Genomic DNA, 22,449 nt, shown 5'->3' with positions numbered 1-22,449 from the left:
AAGAAAACACGTTTCCATCTTTCTTTCTTCTAATGAAGAAATCAGTTCATCGCCTCCATTTAGACTTTAGCGACTTTTATTGCACGTGCCCCCCCCCCCCCCCCTCCATTAGCCAGTCCTTTTTTAATTGTGCTCCCTTGTTTGTGTCACATCAGACTCAGTCTCAGAGGTGCAGGATCTAAAATTAGGATGCTCATTCGCAGCCGAGGGAGATCCTCGTTTTAAACTCATCGCCATCAAAAAGGCGACGTGTCTCTTTAATTAAGCACAGCGGCATCCAACTCTCCAGAGAAATGTTCTTTCAATGAGCTTTCTCATTAAACATCAATTAGACCCCACGTTCTTTGTACACAGTCCTTCGCTTGAAGCTGCTGCTCTTTACGTCTGCTAATAAAAGAACGCCGCTGCAGCCTCAACGTCCAGGAAACGTTATTAAAGCTAATGTCACGCCGTTAATCAGACTGTTTGTGACGATCTAAACACTGATTTCCCAGCAGGTATCTCCTGTTCTCCTGTTCCCCACAGGACGCGGTAGGAGTCGGTGTTTTCTGAAGATGACTTGAGGTGTGGGTGGTACCAGAGGTGCAGATGTTCCAGTTGGCAGAATAATTGAATCCAAGTGTCCAGACCAAGAAAATAAGCTTCAGCTGCTGTGTAACAGATGGTAAATCACTGGACATCAGCTACAGAACAACGATATGAAGAGCTACATTGTGTCCCCATCATATTAGTGTTAAGTCAAGTTTTTACGTTACGTTGTTATTTTACATTATAACATTGTTATTTTACATTATTGTTACCTTACGGTATTGCTTTATGTTGTTACATTGTTATTACTGAGTAATGTTGTTACACTGCGAAAAAAATATGATACAATATATAGCTATGGGTTAATAATCTATAGCTATGGGTCAGTAATCTATAGCTATGGGTCAGTAATCTATAGCTATGGGTTAGTAATCTAAAGCTATGGGTTAATAATCTAAAGCTATGGGTCAGTAATCTATAGCTATGGGTTAGTAATCTAAAGCTATGGGTTAGTTATCTAAAGCTATGGGTTAATAATCTATAGCTATGGGTTAGTAATCTAAAGCTATGGGTTAATAATCTATAGCTATGGGTTAGTAATCTAAAGCTATGGGTTAATAATCTATAGCTATGGGTTAGTTATCTAAAGCTATGGGTTAATAATCTATAGCTATGGGTTAGTTATCTAAAGCTATGGGTTAATAATCTATAGCTATGGGTTAGCAATCTATAGCTACGGGTTAGTAATCTATAGCTATGGGTCAGTAATCTATAGCTATGGGTCAGTAATCTATAGCTATGGGTCAGTAATCTATAGCTATGGGTTAGTAATCTATAGCTATGGGTCAGTAATCTATAGCTATGGGTCAGTAATCTATAGCTATGGGTTAGTAATCTATAGCTATGGGTTAATAATCTATAGCTATGGGTCAGTAATCTATAGCTATGGGTTAATAATCTATAGCTATGGGTTAATAATCTATAGCTATGGGTCAGTAATCTATAGCTATGGGTTAGTAATCTATAGCTATGGGTTAATAATCTATAGCTATGGGTTAATAATCTATAGCTATGGGTCAGTAATCTATAGCTATGGGTTAGTAATCTATAGCTATGGGTTAATAATCTATAGCTATGGGTTAATAATCTATAGCTATGGGTCAGTAATCTATAGCTATGGGTTAGTAATCTATAGCTATGGGTTAATAATCTATAGCTATGGGTTAATAATCTATAGCTATGGGTCAGTAATCTATAGCTATGGGTTAGTAATCTATAGCTATGGGTTAATAATCTATAGCTATGGGTTAATAATCTATAGCTATGGGTCAGTAATCTAAAGCTATGGGTTAGTAATTAGACCAGTTGCTGGTCGGTGTGATGGAGGAATGTCCATCTGAAGAGGCTGAATAAGAAAGTCGCCTCGCCGGCTTCTCCTGAGGAGTTCGGCCGATATCTCTTCCAGGTGCTCACATGTGGGACACGTTGTGTGTCCGAGTGACTGAAGGATTTGGTTCTTCAACCAGGACGGCAGCGAGACAGATGGTAAAAGTTGGAGCCCGTCTCCTTCTTTTCTTTTCCATTCCTGGCCTGTTTCTTCACACCTACAGATCCCTTCAAACAACCAGGGCCCCGTCTCCAGGCAACAGGACGATGGTGTCCTCGGTAACAGACGGCCTTTTCACGTCCCGACCTTCTCACCGGAGCTCAAGGTCAAACGGTCCGCGGTCCATCGGCAGCTTTGGTTGGACACAAATGAGAGACGACGCGGCAGGTTGCTTTCACACACCTGCAGAATGAGCATTTACCAAATCCTCTTCTCCCACACACACACACACACACACACACTCACACACACACACACACACGCTGTGTGTAGACTTTGCACTGGGAGGAGTGAAGCCCCAGTGTGTACTGGTTGCAGTCTCATGCCCCCTTTAGGTTGTTTGCTGTCTGTGAGAGACGACGAGCTGCAGCCTGTTGACCTCAGTGAGCTTCATGGACCACACTTCTTCTTCTTCTTCTTTGGTGTCTCATTGGAGGCTTTATTTCTCTTATTTCTAACATAAGCATCGTGAATTTAAACAAATACTTTGATTTAACATAGTCAACAATCTGCACTGTCCTTAAGGGCCGAATCATTTTTCTACCTTCTTTACTTTGTGATTATTGTTTCACAAACATTTGTACAATACAACGCAACGTTAAAGTTACTACAAACAACTTTCATTTCATCCCCTGGATTAAAGGGGCAGTGTCTCACCAGGCTCCCTTTAGAAAACCTCTAATACTACTGCAGGTCTGTCCTCCAGCCGGTCCAGCAGTAAGTCCTTGGTGGACTGGTCTCTGCTGGAGCATCTGGTCTGTCCTCGGTGGACTGGTCTCTGCTGGAGGATCTGGTCTGTCCTCGGTGGACTGGTCTCTGCTGGAGGATCTGGTCTGTCCACGGTGGACTGGTCTCTGCTGGAGGATCTGGTCTGTCCACGGTGGACTGGTCTCTGCCGGAGGATCTGGTCTGTCCTCGGTGGACTGGTCTCTGCTGATTTGAGGGATTTGAGGGAGTCTGCCACTCAGAAACAAACCCACTTCTGTTCACGGGGATCAACAAATCAACACAAAAACAAAGTTCAATGTTGTTGCGTTAGAAGAAGGACAACGAGGACACACAAGCGCCTTGTGCAATTAACCAATCATTTCATTTGCAAGAATCAATCAAAATATGGGGAACAATTTAGTTGGATTGAGGTCCCAAATGATGATCGATTCGCCCCAATTAGTAGACAAACGTCTACTCTATTGTGTGCAGGCAAAGTAAAGGACGCCCTTCAGTCACATTTGTGGTACTGGCCTCATTATGAAAGTGCGTCTGTGATCTGATGTTCGATTTCTCTAAAAGGAACAAAAAGCAAATGCAGATGATTTTATTTTTCAGAAGCGCAGCCTGATTTAGTTTTCGTCTGCTCAGAAGCGATGTCTGAGGTCCGCTCGTTCATCACGGGCAAATGGGATTGTTCTCCAGCGGCGACGCCACGGTAACAAGCAGTATGTCCCCGTGGCAACCGTCTGCAGGCTGTCCTGGATGGACTTGTGATTTATCTCCTCGTGGCCGTCAGAGAGTTCAGCCTCATTTAGAGTTTTATTATATTTCATGTCTGAGGGTTTATCTTCCTTTTGTGCTCTGGGACGGTTTTGATCAGAGAATCAAACTTCCTCTGTCCAGGCTTCAAACTAAGAGCTTCAAACTGTGACTGATTTAACATGGTCGAACAAACTCAACATTTTCATATTTATATGTTGTTTAATCTTTTTTATTGTTAAAAATAAAATGTATTTCTATAAATTGTTAATACAAATCATGTTTGATTTGTATTAAGCCTTTAAAGCCTTTACATCTTCAGACTAAAGACACGCCTCTTCAGACTAAACCTCCACTAAAACACTAACAAACTGAGGCACTAATATTGTACTTAAAATGGCTAATTTGATGAAATTGTGCTTTGTTGTTTCTTGTTCTTGTGAGTTTGTTTCCTTATGGTTGAAATGCACTTATTGTATGTCAGCTGAATGACATGTGATGTAATGTAACTACTCCAGGTTTAATCTATGATAATTAATCATCATATAAGAGTTCAGATGTTGTTATCTTATAGATCTTTAATATCATCAATATGTTAACTAACTAAAGTCATCAGATATGTGTGGTGAAGAAATGCTATGCACCGAATCAATTCACTTTTAGTTGTCAACTTTTAAATAAATAATCAAATACTTGAGAATCAATTGAGAGATTGCTTTTCAAGAAAATAATAGAAAGCACCTTTCACTTTTTAATGATACAAATGTAATGTCATATTTTTATTAATGGACTTGGAATGTCTCTGCAAGTTGTGATAAACTTTACACACATGTATTTTATTTTATTTATTCCTTTGCAATATTTAGTTTTACTTACTTATTGTTATTGCATTTAAATCTTTATAATATTGCATTTTGAAAAGATGTCTTTTACTATTGAACCTCATTTATTTATTTCATCCAACAACATCTGTGAACACCCCCCTCTGTGCGTGCAACCTGCCTCGTTGTTGGATAGAAATAGTGAAATAGGTTCCCAGCACTGCTCGCTTCCTGTGAACTCAACTCCAATAATACCGCGTGGCACTCGGAGACACACACAGAGAACCCCCCCAGCTCTGGGATCCAGGGAGGAGCCAGCGGCCAGAGAAGAGAGAACCTCCTGTGACGTCACCAGACCGCGCTTCCGCCCGCCGCGCATGCGCTGATCTACATTAAAGGGACGCCCGTAGGCGGCCGGCAGAATGGGCCCCATCCCGATGGTTTACAGATCAGGCGCGCAGCTGAAGGGGGGGGAGTTTTAAGTTGTGACTCCCCGACTTTCTCTCAGCATCCTTCCAGCGAGAAAAAAAAAGAAAAGAGAGAGAAGCCAAACAAGCAAAAGTTTTTCCTCCGAGCGGAGAAGAAGAAGAAGAAGAAGAAGAAGAAGAAGAAGAAGAAGCGACATGGAGGACAAGTTTGAGAAGACCGACGGAAGCTCTCTCCGCACCGCGAGGGGACGATGACTTAGCTAGCGACTTAGCTAGCACTTCTGTCTTGTTCAGTGGGGAGAGAGACAGGCGAGGAAGAACTTTTTTTTCGGGGGTGGGTGCGGAGGGGGGGGGGGGGGGGGCAATGGCGGGGGACACCGAGGACTCCACCGCCGGGACCGACAAAGCCCCGAAAGTCAAACGGCCGCGGAAGAAGAAGAAACCCAAGGAGACCAAAACCAGGACCGTGCACGCCAACACGCTGCGCGAGCGCACCAAAGGCGGGGAGGACCCCAACCGCCACCACGCCAACAACCGGATCAAGACCACCAAGTACACGGTGCTGTCCTTCCTGCCCAAGAACCTCTTCGAGCAGTTCCACCGGTTCGCCAACGTCTACTTCGTCTTCATCGCCCTGTTGAACTTCGTCCCGGTGGTCAACGCCTTCCAGCCCGAGCTGGCGCTCGCTCCCGTGGTCTTCATTTTGTCCGTGACCGCCATCAAGGACCTGTGGGAGGACTACCGGAGACACCGGTCCGACACCGAGATCAACCACATGGACTGCCTGGTGTACAGCAGGTACCGCCGGGGGGGGGGGGGGCATAACGGAACCATAACGGGATGGAATACAAATATATGAACAATAGATTGACTGCTGTAGAGACTCTTATTTTGGTAGATCACATCCATCAAAACACATTCTTGAGAAAAGTTAAGTAAGATGAAGACACGTAAAGTCCAGAAAGAAACTCTTTTACGAGAGTTGCAGCAAGAGTGAAAAGGAAACGATAGAATACACATATATAAGCAATAGATGAACTTTTCTTTTGGTACTATATTCCAAAAATATTCTTAAGAAAAGTTAAGTAAGATAAAGGAAAGTAAAACAGAACTTAACTAATACTGAAAAACTCGTGCTAGAGTTTCAGTAAGGATGACAACAGAAGAATATTAAACCTTTTATTTTGCCGGATCTCTTTTATTTACGTCATCCTGTTTTTAAAGTTGCGTCACACAAAGACCTTTTTCACAATCTCTATAGATTCATCAAAACTTTAAAAGTGTAAATATTTTCTGATGGCATCAATATGTTGAAATCTCCATCATTCACCCAGGTATCAGGTTTTTGCCCCAAAATAACGTGTTGGTTTCACTGTGTGTGTGTGTGTCTGTGTGTGTGTGTGTGTTAATGAAAAGCAGCACTGTGGTCCTCACACAGAGCAGAGTTCACGGCAGTCAAAAGGCTCAGTGTTTAAAGGGCTCTGCTCTCGTGGAGTAGATCCTGACCGAGGTCCTTCTGTTGAGGTTTGGACCCGTTTTAATTTTTATCGTCTGTGGCCCAAATTGTGCAGAAAAACACTGGAACCGCAGCTTCGCTCCTCTCCATCGCGCTGGTGAAGCTGCTCTCGCGGTTTACTCACAAGCTTTCTTCTTCACACGTGGCAAAGCAGGAGGAGGAGGAAGAATTTATGAGAGGAGTCTTCCATCTCTTATCGAAAAAATGCTAATATTTACTTTTAGAAAGTCTTTTTTTATCAGGACCGATTCACCTCCCAGGATGTCTCCTGAAGGCAGTGCACAAAGCTGCAGACCGCTCCGATGAGTTGGGTTTACTGGAATGTGAATAGTTTGCTCGTAATCTTCCTGTCGGACAGGACCGGAGCTGTTGATCTCTACAAAGACACCAGACTCGGAGCACAGGAGACGTTGCTCTTTAAAACCCAAGTTCCTAAGTATCTCAATAAAACCACCTGATGGAGGTGGCGGTGAAGCAACGACTCCCGTGTGACTCTCCATCTAGTGTAGTAACACACTGACGTCCTCATGCATCCTCGTGTGTGTGTGTCTTTTAAGCTTTGAGTATCTGAGCTGATCGATTCCTCCATCACTGGCTGATTGATTGGGGACAGACTCCAGCAATGATTTGTCTCCAGCCAGGTCGTCCAGGACTCTTAACGATGTTCAGAGCTGTTTGTGTGATCTTTTCCACACATCAGAAGGTGGGAGAGCAGCAGCAGCAGCAGCAGCAACTTGAGGGAGACTCATCGATCGATCAATCGATTGATTGGAGTGTGTCGTCGTGGGCCCGGAGTAGATAAAGACATTGATTTGAAGCCCTGTTGTTCTTCCTAACTGTCTGTTTGTGCTCCTGCTCAACCGTTTCTATTGAAGGGAGACGCTGAGACGACTTGGTGCTCTCTACAAATTTATTTTCCCGCACAGATTTGCGAAGGTCGAGCTGACATTTCTGTTTATAGAAGTTATTTAAAACCATAACAGACTTTTTGCTGCTGTTCACTGTAATGAAAGTAATATAAATAATTTGTTTTTAGCACAGAGCAGCTATGACATGAATACAAAAAAAAAAAAATCAGAATTGAATGTTTGTGGTCAACGCTCTTACCCGAGGCCCGGGTTTTAAATGTTTTGGACGGAGTATCACTATTACGTCACCCGTGACGTGTTAGAGGGCCGTGGGAAATGTGATCTCCTGCCCCGGGTTAACCCCCCCCCTCCCCCCCCTGTTGTCTGCGGCAGGGCGGAGAAGCGCTACGTGGAGAAGTACTGGAAGGAGGTGCAGGTGGGCGACTTCATCCGGCTGCGGTGCAACGAGATCCTCCCCGCCGACGTCCTGCTGCTGAGCTCCAGCGACCCCGACCGCCTGTGCCACATCGAGACGGCCACGCTGGACGGGGAGACCAACCTGAAGCAGAGGCAGGTCGTCCGCAGCTTCCTGGACCTGGTGAGACGGACTTCTAGTTTCCACCCCGGAGGCCGCTCGCGCCTTTGAAAACCCGCTCTCTAAAGCACTGAAGGTGCGGTTGCCATTTTCAGGCAATTTATGTGTTGATTGGTTTAAAGTTGCTGTGGGGAGGCTCTTAACTGGTCCCAGTTTAGTCCTGATGCTCCTCAAGACCTCCATCCGTAAACGAGACCATGGGGTACGAGAAGGTTTCTTCTTAATACTCGTCCTTGGGTCCAGGTTCAGCAGATCCCACTTCAGCTCAGACTCCGGTCCTCTGTGGACATCATCTCCACAAGCAACAGAAGATTCATGTTAATCACCAACAAATCATCCAATAATCCATCAATAATAACGTTTTTTTGCGTGTTTTGTGTGTCTGCAGGATTGTGATTTCGACCCGCTGAAGTACGACAGCGTCATTGAATGCGAGAAGCCCAACAACGACCTGAACCGGTTCCGAGGCTACATGTGAGTACCTCGTGTTATTGCAATGGAAATGACGTGAAGAACAAAGCGATCCAGGACTCTTTCTTATCGTTGTGACACAAACCGTCCAGGCATATCCTATGCTAAGCTAAGCTAACAGCCACTGGCTCTAGCTTGGTGTTCACCAGTAGGGTAACGATCTCCTGGTCACGTCAACGGGAGCTTCTCTGGGGGGGGGGGGTTTGCTCCGCTCACACCTGGACACCCGCCAGGCGTCTGTCTCCTCACCGAGGACCATGACCGGATGTCCCCTGAGCCGACCGCGCTGACCCGCTCTCCAACGACCGGGGCATCTGCTCTTTGCTCAGGGGCCGACCAGATGCTGCAGGTATTCGGTTGCCAGGTTACGGCGGCGGGGAGGGAGGGGCAGGGAGGGAGGGGCAGGGAGGGGGTTCTTCTCAGCGGCGCGTTTATTACTTTACGTTTTGTTGGCACAAGGTCTCAAGTCAGCGCCTCTTTGATCGGGTGGGAGTGGACTGGGAGCTGTGGGAGGCGGTGATGGATCTGTACTGGTGGAGATGGAGCTGCCAGAGGCTCAAAGGATGAACTGTTGGGAAACGTGCTGACGGACCAGAACATTTGTTCTGATATCTTCTACCAAAATCACACAGTACAGCATCAGCATTTTCTATTTCAAAGTCAGGATATTTTAAATCCTAAATTAAATTCACTCAATAGGAACCAAATGAAGTATTTTTCATCAATATGTCAGCATATTTTTGAAATTTCAACTTAATGATGTAACTGTATTTAGTCTTTGACAATATAGAACCTGTAGTTTCAAGTCTTTTTTTTTTTAACACGGCATGATGTTCCTTCAATAAATAATGTTCCATTAAGAGTCAAATGAACCATAAAGCCGGGGATGCTTCAGGGCGGGGCCTCCGTCTGATTGACACATCACTCCTCAGTCCAAAAACCAAACAGACAAACGAGGACAGACAAAATTCTAATGGACGAACAGACCAATCAACGTCGTCATGACAACAACGTCCACTTCCTACATCTTTAACGTGTCTTTCCGTTTGAAATCCAAAAGATAATGATTTGTTTTTCTCGTCGAGACGGAAAAATAAATTCAGTAAAACCCACTTTGAGGAGAGGAGGCGTAAATGTGCTGACTCATGGTCTGGTTTTAGGACCCATTCCTGCAGCTCTGTATGTAACATAAAGAGGATGAATGGGTTAAATGTGAGAGTCTGGAGTGAGATGTGAGGCTCAGCCAGAGTGAGCAGTGAATGATTGACTCTGATTGGGGGCGGGGGGGATTTGTGCTGAGATAAGGATTCTGTGAGGAGAGAAAGTGATGCTTTATAGTCTGATCCATTGGAGCAGAACAAACTGAGGTTCTATAGAGACGTTGTATCCTGTGGGGCGGAAACCAACCAGGATTTTCTACTACTGATCGATTAGCTGCTTGATCTATGAAATGGTGAAAAATCAGTTGAGGTTTCCCCAAGGCGAACGTTTCTTTTGTCGTCTCGGAAGAGGAAAGAAACCAGAAAATATTCACGTTGAAGAAGCCAGAATCTGAAAAATAGAGTTTGGGCCTTTGACAGATGACATTAAAGCCCCAAAACCAGATGTAGATTTAAACATGGTACAATTGATGCAACAATAATGATCTATTCTTCGAAGCATAATAAAAATGAATGTATTTTTAACCGAGTGATTAAAAAGAGGCGTCTGATGCGGTCTGAAGTCGTGTGAGGATCGATTAATAATCGACAACGACTCAACGAACCGGGAGGACTTTTCTTCTGCTTCCGGCGCTAAATAGAGTCAAATATGTCATCATGACATCATTTGTGTTTTTCCACTCTCTGATCCCTGATGACGTCACAACGTAAACAACCAATCCGTGTTCAGGTCAGCAGGAGGAGAGGTGGGACCGTGAGCGGCACTGCGGTGATGCGTTCAGGCTCTGCTCGGGGGAAAAACGGGCGTCGGTCAAAAGTAAATCGCAACATTTATGATGAGTTGAGTCTGTTGTGATGTTTTTGTCTCGCAGACTCCACCGGAGCGGCAGCCGCGACGCGCTTTACAAAGACAACCTGCTGCTGAGAGGCTGCACCGTCCGCAACACGGAGGAGGCGGTGGGCATCGTCATCTACGCAGGTGAGCCCCCGCCTCCACCCCCTCCTGTTACATGTGACCTCTGACCCCCACAGCTAACGACCCGCCGTGCTCCCCCCCCCCCCCTAAGGTCACGAGACCAAAGCCATGCTGAACAACAACGGGCCGCGCTACAAGCGCAGCAAGCTGGAGCGACAGATGAACGTGCACGTGTTCTGGTGCGTGGTCATCCTGCTGGTCATGTGTCTGTTCGCCGCCGTAGGTGAGTAAACTCCCATCTCCGTGGGCGCGTCTGCGTGTCTGCGTGCGCGCTGACCCCGCTCGCCGCCGCTGCAGGTCACATGGTGTGGATGTTCCAGTACGGAGACGAGAGGCCCGCGTTCCACGTCCTCGGCCCCGAGGGGGCGGAGCTGTCGCCCGTCATGTCGGCCGTCTACCTCTTCCTCACCATGATCATCGTGTTCCAGGTAGGAGTCCGGGAGGAGCTTAAAGCATGGAAGGTCTCCCCCGCCCCCCCCCCCCTCCTAGAGGAAGTACTCTCCTCATACAAACACCTCAAAGCTTGGATTTGTTGTTTCGTTTTTTTTTTATCTGCGTGCTGAAATGTGAGTGACAATGTCACGGCGTCGGGTCACAGCTGATATCAGGTGAACGAGACGAGACGGCCTCCTCTGAACAAACACGAGCCGCGGCCCGGGGCTGCCAGGGGTCGCCTTTGATAAATAAACCCAGTAACTTTCCCAGGAGGCTTTTCAGGGTAAACAGTTTATTTGGAGCGACACTTTGAATCAAACGTGGAGAATTAAATGTTTTTGATGAAGAACACAATTTGATGCTGAGGTTTCTTTTTCTGACTGAAGCGTTCTTCACACATGATGTGTTCAAGGGCTGTCGGATAAATGTGGTTTTGGTAATTTGTTTGAAAAAAAACAACAAGCTTTTCTTTTCTAATTGATACATTAATGTTATACTTTGAACTGGAAATCGGTCTACTTTCATTTTATAACTCCTCTGTTTCCATATAACCATCCTGTTGATGTCATGAAGAGCTGACGAGCTGCTGCTCCTCCTCCTCTCCCCCCCCAGGTGCTGATACCCATCTCCCTCTTCGTGTCCATCGAGATCGTGAAGATCTGCCAGGTGTTTTTCATCCACCAGGACCTGGACCTGTACGACGAGGAGACGGACTCCCAGCTGCAGTGCCGCGCTCTGAACATCACCGAGGACCTGGGCCAGATGCAGTACATCTTCTCCGACAAGACGGGCACGCTGACGGAGAACAAGATGGTGTTTCGCCGCTGCACCGTGGCGGGGGTGGAGTACTCCCATGATGCCAATGGTGAGAGAGAGAGAGAGAGAGAGAGAGAGGGAGAATTTAGCAGCCAGTTTACAGGGGATTCAAACCTAAAAAGCCTCAGAGGATAAAGCGACCGAAGGCCGGTCGAGGCTCTGCTCACCGCCGTGCTTCCCCGTGTCTCCCAGCCAGAAGACTGGCGATGTACCAGGAGATGGATTCGGAGGAGGAGGAGTGCCCGTCCCGCGGCGGCACCCTGCCCAGACGGGACAGCGCGGCGAGCCACCAGAGCGCCCGCGTGGTGCTGCGCTCCCACAGCACCAAGTCCCACCGCCGCACCGGCAGCCGGGCCGAGGCCAAGCGAGCCAGCATCCTGTCCAAGCACACGGCCTTCAGCAGCCCCATGGTCAGCACGCCGCCGCCGAGCTCGTCCACGCCGCCCCCCCCCCCCCCCCCCCCCCACCTGGTGATAATCTCCCCTTTTATTGTCCTGCAGGAGAAAGACGTGACCCCCGACCCCCAGCTGCTGGACAAGGTGAACGAGTGCAGCAGTCAGGTGGACTTCATGCGCTTCCACAGCCAGCCCGTCTCCCAGCTGCCCTCCGACCTCGCCGACGTCCTGGACTTCTTCATCGCCCTCACCGTCTGCAACACGGTGGTGGTTTCCTCCCCCGACCAGCCGCGCCACAAGGTGTCCCTTCACCCGCTTCTGTCGGGAGTAACATCAGATTAACGGAGGTTCAGTTACTTAATGATGCGTTCAGGGTCTGTTCAGTAAAAACCAGTATCGTAATGTTCTGAAGTATTTTAAAGCTTTTTTTCTTGGGCGTAGCTTCCATCGTTTGACTTAAAGAATACCGTTTGTTTTTCCTCCACACGACCCTCGGTGGGTCTCCGCTGTGGGTCCCACCCGAGTATCCGTGTTTTGTTTGTCGTCCTGTTCGCAGCTTCCCGCTCAGATCAAGCTGTGACACGTTATTCACGGGCCGCCGTTTCTGTTCGGAAGGAGAAGCTCCGGCTCGCCTTTCTTTCTTGTGCCCTTTTGTAATTGTTCACATTGTTTTATTTATTTGTATTATGTTGCCCTTGTGGCACATGATGAATTATAAGAGTGAGTCACTCTCTGCTGCACCGCGCTGCCTCTTCTTCGGGACTCGGCTCTTTCCACCTTTTTACAGCCGATTCTCAGAAGCCTCCAAACTCAACACTAAATCGATAAAGCTGTCAAATAATTAGATTTAGAGAATTTGAAGGTGTTTTTTTCTGTTGTTTTAATTGATGTGAAATGATTGCTTCTTTAGTTATTTATTAAGCACTAATTAATCCCAATGTGCGCCTCCTCCCACAGGTGCGGGTGCGATTCGAGCTGAAGTCTCCGGTGAAGACCATCGAGGACTTCATCAAGCGCTTCACCCCGAGCCGACTGACCTCGGGCTCCAACAGCAGCAGCTCCTCCAGCCTCGCCACCAACCGCTCCTCCTCCACCCGGGGCTGCTCCGGCCTGCTGTCCTCCCCCTCCGCCGAGAGCACGCTCGCCAAGCTGCGCGAGGAGAGGGCGCCGCCCTGCTGGGGCGAGAGGCCGCGCGGCCCGGAGGACGACGACGGCGGCGGGGGCGAGCTGCGCTACGAGGCGGAGTCGCCCGACGAGGCGGCGCTGGTCTACGCCGCCCGGGCCTACAAGTGCTCGCTGGCGGGCCGCCTGCCGGACCAGGTGGCCGTGGAGCTGCCGCACCTGGGGAAGCTGAGCTTCGAGCTGCTGCACACGCTGTGCTTCGACTCCACCAGGAAGCGCATGTCGGTGGTGGTGCGGCACCCGCTGACGGACGAGATCACGGTCTACACCAAAGGGGCCGACTCCGCCATCATGGACCTCATCGAGCCCCCCGACGCAGGTAGGAGGCCCTCGTTGGTGCGATGGCCAGCAGTCGGCTCTTCCTGTGTTCTCTGTGGTCTTGAGACCTTGTTCCACACTGCTCTGGGTCTTCAGCGTCCTAATGGAGGACGGTATTCCAGGCACACAGAGAGCCACACAGTCTCCAGACGTCCGCCCGGAGCCGCTCGGCTTCACGCTGCAAATCGTTGTTTTCATTATTCAACACATGAGTTTATTTAGAGCCAGAGAAAAACTGACTTCACAGAGGATTCATTCAGATCATTTCATTAGTCAATTATTCACTTATTAATTTACTACTTAGTACTCAAACAGAATAAAAACACAAAGCTGGGTTTATTATACAAGAATTCAAAAACAATACAATCTAAATATCCAACACTTCCACGCATGTTGCCGGAAAAAACACCTAAATAAATACCCACTATCGACATTTTACTGCGTTCAGCAGCCGGCTGAAGTTTCCACTCAAAGTTTTACATCATTTTTTTTCATCATGTTTTCATAGCGCCGAGGCCCTCAGGAAGGCGCCTCCCTATGTTTCACCCTCGCGGAAAACCAGCCAATCAGAGCGCAGCGTGAGTTGGTCCTCCTCATGACTGAGACCTCTAATAAAGGCTCCATTCAGGAGCGGTTCGGTGTCTCCATGGCAACCCCCTGGGCGGGTGTCATGACGTAACTCAGTCGGCTCCAACAGCTGATTACACCTATTATCCACCTTTTATTCAACTTAATTCACAGTTTTCATGGATGGAATATTTATATTTAAATAAATAAAATAAAAAATAGTAAAATAAATAGTTTGTCTTTCAGCTCATCGTTTATTTTTTTCTGACTTGTTTTGCTTCATCCTCCAGGAACTCGTTGTTAACAGAAAACAGCTGTTTTTTGCTCTAATCTCTTAAAAACATCTGTAAAGCCGACATGCGGGTCGAGTAAAAGCAGATATTTCCCTCTGCGGCTAAAAACACTAAACAAAGGCCTCTCGTTCGAACGCGACTTCACGTGAATGAATGCTGACGTTGTAAATCTATATTTAATGTTGAGAGCTTTCCTCCTCACCAGCAGCTTGTAAATCAACTCACCAGAAGGCTCTGTATAGATGTTATGATCACTTTCATCTTCTAGGTAAGCGATGGTTGTTGAAGGTAAACTTGAACCTGCACCGGTTAATTTAACATTTTTATTTTTTTTTAATGAAGGGAACTCCAAAGGAAGGCGCCAGAGGAAGATTGTCAGCCGGACCCAGAACTTCCTGAACCTGTACGCTGCGGACGGCCTGCGCACGCTGTGCATCGCCAAAAAGGTAAACCCGGGCCCTCGCCTTCATCTCCTGTCCGTCTCCAGCCGTTGCCACGGTGACGTTGGTCGGTGCTCCGGACCAGGTCCCACAGACGATGGTGTGTTTGTGCGTCCATGTGTCAGGTCCTCAGTAAAGAGCAGTACGCCTGCTGGCTGCAGCGCCACCTGGAGGCCGAGACGGCCATCCAGGGGAGGGAGGAGCTGCTGTTTGACTCGGCGCTGCGACTCGAGACGAACCTCCAGCTCCTGGGTGAGAAATTCCTTCAAAAGGGAATCACTCGAGCAAAGCAGACCTTTGTGCCACCGGACTCCGGACCTTTCTGGCCTACTGCTGACTCGATTGGTTACTTAGTTTGTCTCGTTGCGTGAATTTGGTGTTTTAGAGGGTTAGTTCAGACAGACACTGACTTTGGAGAAGAACAGAATGTATACAATGTTTATTTTGGGTCACTTCATGCCCCCGACGCCACAGGAGCGACGGGCATTGAGGACCGGCTGCAGGACGGCGTTCCTGAGACCATCGCGTCCTTGCGGCGGGCCGGCCTGCAGATCTGGGTCCTGACGGGAGACAAACAGGAGACGGCCGTCAACATCGCGTACGCCTGCAAGCTGCTGGACCCCGAGGAGGAGATCCTCACTCTGAACGCCGACTCTCAGGTGAGGGGGGGGGGGGGGGGACCAACACGACCGCGTCAGCGTTCTGATGTTAGCGTTCATCTCACAGCTGCAGTGTCCGGCCTCAGAGCCGCCAGCTGTTCTCCAGGCTGCAGCGTCCAAGCCAATAGCTAAAGCTGCATTCTGTGTAGTGACCAGCAGGGGGCGACTCCTCCGGTCCCATAGATGTCTATGAGGAAATGACTCTACTTCATTTATTCCTTCAGTAAAGATTGTAAACATTAGCTAATGGTCTTCTTCAATGCATCATGATGTTTGTAAATGATTTAGACCATAATGCAGGGGGCGCTTTAGGGCGGGGCTACACGCTGATTGACAGGTCTCTAAATAGTTGAAATATGTTCACTGGTTGCTAAAAACAAAACTGTCGCGGCAATACCGCAGAACTCTGAGTGAATATGAAGCCACATCTGGAAGAATTTCTTCTCACACCCACCGGCTGCACATCTGTTGGTCAGATATTTCTATTTCTCTGATGTTGTGATATTTGATTGGCTCTGATCTCGTCTGCGGACCAGGAGGCGTGCGCCTCGCTGCTGGAGGAGAGTTTGCACTACATCGGGGCGAAGTTCCTCTGCGGCTCCCCGGACCAAGCCCCCTTCGAGATGTACCCCTCCTCCTCCTCCTCCGCCTCCTCCCGCTCCTCCTCCCCCCCCCAGGGCGCGCCCTTCCTGGTGCACCGGCTGGGCCTGGTGATCGACGGCCGGACGCTGGCCTACGCGCTGGACAGGAGCCTGGAGGACAAGTTCCTCATGGTGGCGCGGAGCTGCCGCTCGGTGCTCTGCTGCCGCTCCACGCCGCTGCAGAAGAGCATGGTGGTCAAACTGGTGCGGAACAAGCTGAAGGTCATGACCCTGGCCATCGGTGAGTGAACCCCCCCCCCCCCCCCCAAACACACACAAACACACACACTTGTTCATGGCCTGAAGGTCGCTGTTTGACCTTTTTCAACTTGTAAGAAAAGACCAGTGTTTTGTTGTGAAACAACTGACTCGTTGGCGTTTGATGCATCAGAAAAGAAGGCCACGATGAGCTAAATTTAGAGCAGAGAATTCCTCATCTTGATCAGATAAAACTTTCAGCTCATTCCTCCTCCTCAATAAGTTGTGACGGATATTTACAGAAACACCAGTTTACTGGGACATTTTGTAAGAAACGACGTCCTCTCTGCAGCCAACGTGGAAAAATACTTTAACCAGTAAATCATTTTAAATTAATGCCCTTTCTAATATTCTTTGGTCATGTTATTTTGCCTTTGTTTGAGTAGTGTGTGTGCACACACACACACACACACACACACACCGGGTGTCCCCTGAGCGCAGCGAGCTCCACGTGGGGTCACTTTGGTGCCGATGCCCGTTGGCTTAACGGAGCCGGAGTAACGGAGGAGGCTGGAGGACGTCGGCGTGACTTACAAAGGTCTTTTCTCTCTCTGGAGGATCCGCTTTGTGCCGGCAGAGCGATTTTCTGTTTGCTACGCGAGCAGTAAACAGAAAACTCTTTGACTTCACACCTCTGTGGGGACATTTCATGATGATGATGATGATGATGGAGGAGGTGTAATGGTTTGGGCTCTTACGCTGATTCTCCTGCAGTCAGTAGTTCATATTTAACTTCACAGGTTATTTGGTGACCTTTATGACCCTATTGATGCAAATTGATCTGTTTTAAAGAAGATGGACTCAAATACTTCACTGAGTTAAATCATGTTAATGCACATGTTTTAAATAATCACACAATTTATCTGTTAGATTATTGAAAAAGGAACAAAGATGACGCTTCAAAGGGGGCGGATACCATGGTTTACAAAATAAATCTAACTGGCAGAAAACAAGTTACTAATTCAGCAGAAAAAACGAGAGTTTCCATGAAATGAAATGTGAATCATCGCGTCAAAGTGCTCATCTTGAGGTGACTTTCTCTCGTACGATGATCCTCAGGTGATGGGGCCAATGATGTCAGCATGATCCAGGTCGCAGATGTGGGCGTCGGCATCTCTGGACAGGAGGGCATGCAGGTAAGCTAACGCGGGGGGTGAGGGGGGGGGGGGGGTACTCTTTGGCTGAAAATGTAACATCTCCGTTGGCAAAGACACGCCGTCTCCTCCTCCCCTCTCCACCCGCCTCCGTCCTGTAATGATGGAGGTCCCCAGTTAAGGTCCAGGGAGGCTCTGTGACCCCGAGGCATCCGTTAAAGTCTCCGTGTCCCATCCCTCATCCATCATCCTTAATCACGTTCGCGCTTAACGAGGCGGCAACACCCCCCCCCCCGCCCTCCGCTCGCTCCACCCTCGATCCGCTGCCTACGGAGGCGCCCGCCGTCCTGCTTCCCGCAGTCGTAAAAAGGCGCCGCTCAAAGTGGGCCGGACTTCAGGGAGGGTTTCCGTGCCGGAAGCTGACGGATGACACTTGGAGCTTCCCGTTGCCGTGGCGACGTCTCCCAGAAGGAGGACACAACTCGTATAAGAGTTATTGCTTTGGGAAGATTACACCCCTGAAGGTTGATTTTAAATAGAGCCGTGTGTTGGAGGGCCGGGTGTTTCCTCCACTTGTTTCCTCCACTTGTTTCCTCCACTTGTTTCCTAATGAGCACCTGTGAGAGGAAGCGAGGCTCCGCTGTACAGATCTCAGACCAGGACTTTTACTCGCTCGTTTATTTAAGATCAAAGATCAAATCACTCCTCAAATATATATATTTTTGTATCAATAGTGACGATTGTGATCCCCGAGGCTCCTCCTCCTCCTCCTCCTCTTCCTCCCCCTCGCCTCTCACCGGCGGGACCACCATGAGGTGAGGAGGCGAGGGAAGGAATCGAGGAGGCAGCGGGATGACCTTTTTTGGTTCTTGCAGGCGGTGATGGCCAGCGACTTCGCTCTGCCTCGGTTCCGGTACCTGGAGAAGCTGCTGCTGGTCCACGGCCACTGGTGCTACTCCCGACTGGCCAACATGATCCTGTACTTCTTCTACAAGAACGCCGTGAGCCTCTCTCACTCCCTTCACACTCCACAGTGATGTTGATTGATTATAGCTGAATATAACTACCCATCAGCTGCTTCCTCCCCCCCCCCGCAGATGTTCGTGGCGCTCATCTTCTGGTACCAGTTCTACTGCGGCTTCTCGGGCTCCGCCATGATCGACCAGTGGTACCTCATCTTCTTCAACCTGATGTTCTCCGCCTTCCCGCAGCTCATCACCGGCACCCTGGACAAAGACGTGTCGGCGGAGACGCTTCAACGGCTACCTCAGCTCTACGTGAACGGACAGAACTCCGAGGTGAGGATGGAGGGGGGAGGGGGGAGGGGGGAGGGGGGGGGAGGAGGAGAGTTATATCTTTAGCTAAATGCTAGCGTGCTACCTTCAGCTTGTTGTCCTCGCAGGAATACAAGCCATACATGTTCTGGATGAACATGATAGACGCCTTCTACCAAAGCCTGGTCTGCTTCTTCATCCCTTACTTTGTAAGTTTGCACCTCCTCACCGTCTTCATTGTGCATCAATAGATGTAGATGTATCAATAGAAGCGATTGACAAATGCCCGCCCCCCCCCTCCCCAGGCCTACGCTGACTCAGACGTGGATCTGTTCACGTGGGGGACGCCCATCACCACCCTCGCCTTAGTCACCATCCTGGTGCAGCTGGGCATCGAGACCAAAACCTGGGTGAGTCACCTGATTGAAACTCCTTTTCACGACTCGTCTTCCTCGCCGTCGGACAGAGGACCCCCCCCCGCCCCCCACCCCCCATACAAACACACACCCCCCCACGCTTTCTCGTCACAGCGTTTTAAATTTATGACCCTGCATGGAATCAAAGTCTCCTCCATTAATGCTGAGGCTGTAAATTCAGCCCCGACATGAAAAATGTCCTTTAACTAACTAGCTGCCTGAGCGGGGGGGCAGGGGGGGGCCCCATCAGGTTCACAGCGAGCCGCGGCAAACATTCATGCTGCATGCTGGGTAAACGGCTGTGAAAGTCAATTAAATGAATCTGGGATGACAGCTGCTGCGAGGCTCTAATTAATGTGTGCGTGGGGGGGGGGGGGGGGTCGTCTCTAGGATTCACCTTGTCAATCGATCGGATCCAATGTTACAAACCCTGTGAATGTTGGTTGGTTTCATTCGGCTGCTCGTTGGTCCTCAGAGGAGACAAACAAAACAACAAAAGTGAACCGATAAAAGCCGTTGAAAGTCACGTGTTTGCAGGTCTCTCTGCTGCCCCCTAGTGGCCACAAACGGATAATGCCGCTTTAAAATGAGATTAAATCTTGGACATTCCTTTTTAACTTCCTGTTATTGTAGCTTGTGCTGACTTCAAAAGTCTGAATGTTTTGTTTTTTTTGTGTGGACTGATGAAGTTATTTCATCACATCCTCAACATCTACGGTTTAGATATAACAATATCTCACTTTTTAAATCTTATTTTCCTTGTTTTTATGATTTCTGAATTGTTATTGTATCTGTAACATTGTGATTACTAGAATAATGATGTGATGATATTTCCATTTCTTCTGATTTGATTGTTGTCATGGTGATTGTCTATCCCCTAGACGTGGATGAACTGGTTCTCCATCTTCTTCAGCCTGAGCTTGTTCTTCGCCGTGTCGCTGTGCTACAACGCCTCCTGTCCCTCCTGCTTCTCCCCCCCCAGCCCCTACTGGAGCATGCAGAGGCTGCTGGGGGAGCCGCTCTTCTACCTGCTGTGCGTGCTCACACCTGTGGCCGCGCTGCTGCCCAGGTACGTCGCCCCACTTCCTGTTTTGTTTTTTTCTGACGCCTTGGCGTCTCCAGATGTTCCTCCCTCACATCTGTGTGTGCTTCGCCGTAGATACTTCTACCGGGCGTGTCAGGGCACGCTGTTCCCCAGCCCCGTCCAGGTCGGGAGGCAGTTGGACAAACTCCCGGCCGAGACCCGCAAGAACCTGCTGGGCCTCGGCGGGGGGTCGGCGGCCTCGGCGCTCCGCCCCGAGCCTCACTTCCTGCCCCCCACAAAGCCGTCCCCCGGAGGCCGCGGCGACCTCCTCGCGGAGAAGGACACGCTCCCTTACGCCAAAGACGCCGCCGGGCTCCGCCCCCCCGCGGAGCCGTGGCCTCTTCTCGCCAAAGACTGCGAGGCTCCGGAGGCGTCCGGCTGGCTCACCTCCACGCCGCGGGCGGCCGGCGTGCGGCTGGCGCCGCATCCCGACGGAGACCCGCACTGCGTCGCGTACCGCGGGGACTCGGACCGCCCGGCGCCGGGGGCGGAGCCGTCGCCGGGCGCCGTCCTGTGACACCGCCGCCGCAAAGTCTCTCGCGTGTGACACTCGCTCCAATTTGCACAATAGTTTTTATAAAAAACAAATCTGATTTTATTGTATTTTTCAAGCAGATTCTTTTATAAGGTACTTATAAGGTAAATGTCTGGACCTCAAGATATTTTTGAGGCTTTGAAGATTAAGGAACTGGAATTCTTTTCGATTAAAAAAAAAAAAATCTGGAATTTCTTTATCTCAAAGATTTGTCTCGCCAGTCGAATACGTTTTTAAGACATTCCACAAAAGTTCAGTGATGTTTGTTCTGATTTACTGGGCCCTGCATTGGTCTCATTCACTACATTCCACTGAGTAACTTTAAAGATGCTTTAAGATGATCCTACAGAAGAAAATCTACCAGTAATGATGCTGTGTGTGTGTGTGTGTGTGTGTGTGTGTGTGTGTGTGTGTGTGTGTGTGTGTGTGTGTGTGTGTGTGTGTGTGTGTGTGTGTGTGTGTGTGTGTGTGTGTGTGTGTGTGTGTGTGTGTGTGTGTGTGTGTGTGTGTGTGTGTGTGTGTGTGTGTGTGTGTTTTACTGTGTCGTGGGGACAGCAATCCGATTACACTGTCACATTTTTGGGAGAAAATGCACATCCAGTAAAATGAGTCTTTATTTTTAGACTGTGTGTGAGATCTTGCAGCCAAAGTTTGACATTTTGGGAAATCCTTTAAATTTGCTTCTTTGACACAAGTATAAATCTAACACACATGCTATTTTATTATGAAAATTTTGAGCTTTTGTTTGACGTCATCAAAACAAATGGTAATAGTAGTCTTAGTAGTAGCAGCAGTTGTAGTATAATAGTTTTATACCTGTCGTCATGTGAGTGATGTTTATCGTCTTAGAACAAAGACAAATCAGATTTCCCAACATGTCAAACCGTCCCCTTGACAACGGCGTTCATCTCGTTTCATAAACGGGATTTTACATGAAACTCCTGTTTTTGTCTTTTTTTTTTTTACTTCTGCTGGAAACCAAAAAGTTCAACAGGGAAATAAATGATTTCCCAAATGTACAAGAAGCCGCTTTAAGAATGAACTTTGCACTTCGATAGCATCATTTTCTAGTTGCGTTGTTGGTTCGATGGTTCAAACCAGTGGCACCTTTTCTTAATTTGTGCATCTCTTTTTCGTTTTCATAAAGTCTATCATTTGTGTGTTTTCTGAGCAGCAGTAAGCGCCTTGACACTGGAAAAGTAGAAGATATTTATGAGGCTTGGTTTCTTCTTCTCTGGCGCCGCGTGTCCACCTCGTTCGACGTCCTCGGGCTGAAGTGAAGCTCGAGTCGGTTCACGGCCGGATTCCAGCATTCGCAAATTCCACGCGGCCCTGAACACATCGGAGCAGATGTTTTTATTCTTTCTTTTTGCTGTCCAGCGTCACAGGGAGGTTTCAAAGTGTCACCACGTTAAGACGCAGACAGAGTTTATGTTTCACTTCTGTTCGTTGAGCGCGTGGAGGCCAGTGATGAAAATGAAAATGATGAAGTATTTATCCTTTTGCTACCTGAGAACTGTGTTTTTCATAAATAAAACGTCTCGGCCCTCAAACTTCACGCTGACCTTCTTAATATTAGTTATTTTTAATAATTATTGATATTATCTAATTACAAATCCACCA

General features: G+C 48.4%; 1 protein-coding gene across 1 annotated transcript; it reads left to right on the top strand.

Annotated features, from left to right (window-relative positions):
* The first annotated feature begins 5,216 nt into the window (after positions 1-5,216).
* Positions 5,217-21,355, top strand: atp10a (ATPase phospholipid transporting 10A). The gene is made up of 21 exons (XM_037470122.2): positions 5,217-5,651; positions 7,611-7,815; positions 8,201-8,286; positions 10,316-10,422; positions 10,511-10,642; positions 10,717-10,847; positions 11,467-11,719; positions 11,863-12,080; positions 12,171-12,365; positions 13,023-13,566; positions 14,768-14,871; positions 14,991-15,117; positions 15,340-15,524; positions 16,061-16,406; positions 17,483-17,559; positions 18,393-18,518; positions 18,615-18,815; positions 18,920-19,000; positions 19,097-19,201; positions 20,089-20,276; positions 20,367-21,355. The coding sequence occupies exons 1-21, from the start codon at positions 5,218-5,220 to the stop codon at positions 20,806-20,808; spliced, it is 4,287 nt and encodes a 1,428-aa protein (XP_037326019.2). The 5' UTR covers position 5,217; the 3' UTR covers positions 20,809-21,355.
* The last annotated feature ends 1,094 nt before the right edge of the window (positions 21,356-22,449 follow it).

The sequence above is a fragment of the Pungitius pungitius genome, chromosome 7 (assembly GCF_949316345.1).
Source record: "Pungitius pungitius chromosome 7, fPunPun2.1, whole genome shotgun sequence".
NCBI lineage: Eukaryota > Metazoa > Chordata > Actinopteri > Perciformes > Gasterosteidae > Pungitius > Pungitius pungitius.
The sequence above is the reverse complement of the archived record's forward strand: the minus strand, read 5'-3'. Positions and strand labels throughout refer to the sequence as shown.

Bases quoted from the DNA above. Each gene is read 5' to 3' on its own strand.
- atp10a (XM_037470122.2), top strand. From the start codon at position 5,218: ATGGCGGGGGACACCGAGGACTCCACCGCCGGGACCGACAAAGCCCCG. The intron at 5,652-7,610 runs GTACCGCCGGGG...TGTCTGCGGCAG, and splicing joins GACTGCCTGGTGTACAGCAG to GGCGGAGAAGCGCTACGTGG. The intron at 16,407-17,482 runs GTGAGTGAACCC...GATGATCCTCAG, and splicing joins GGTCATGACCCTGGCCATCG to GTGATGGGGCCAATGATGTC.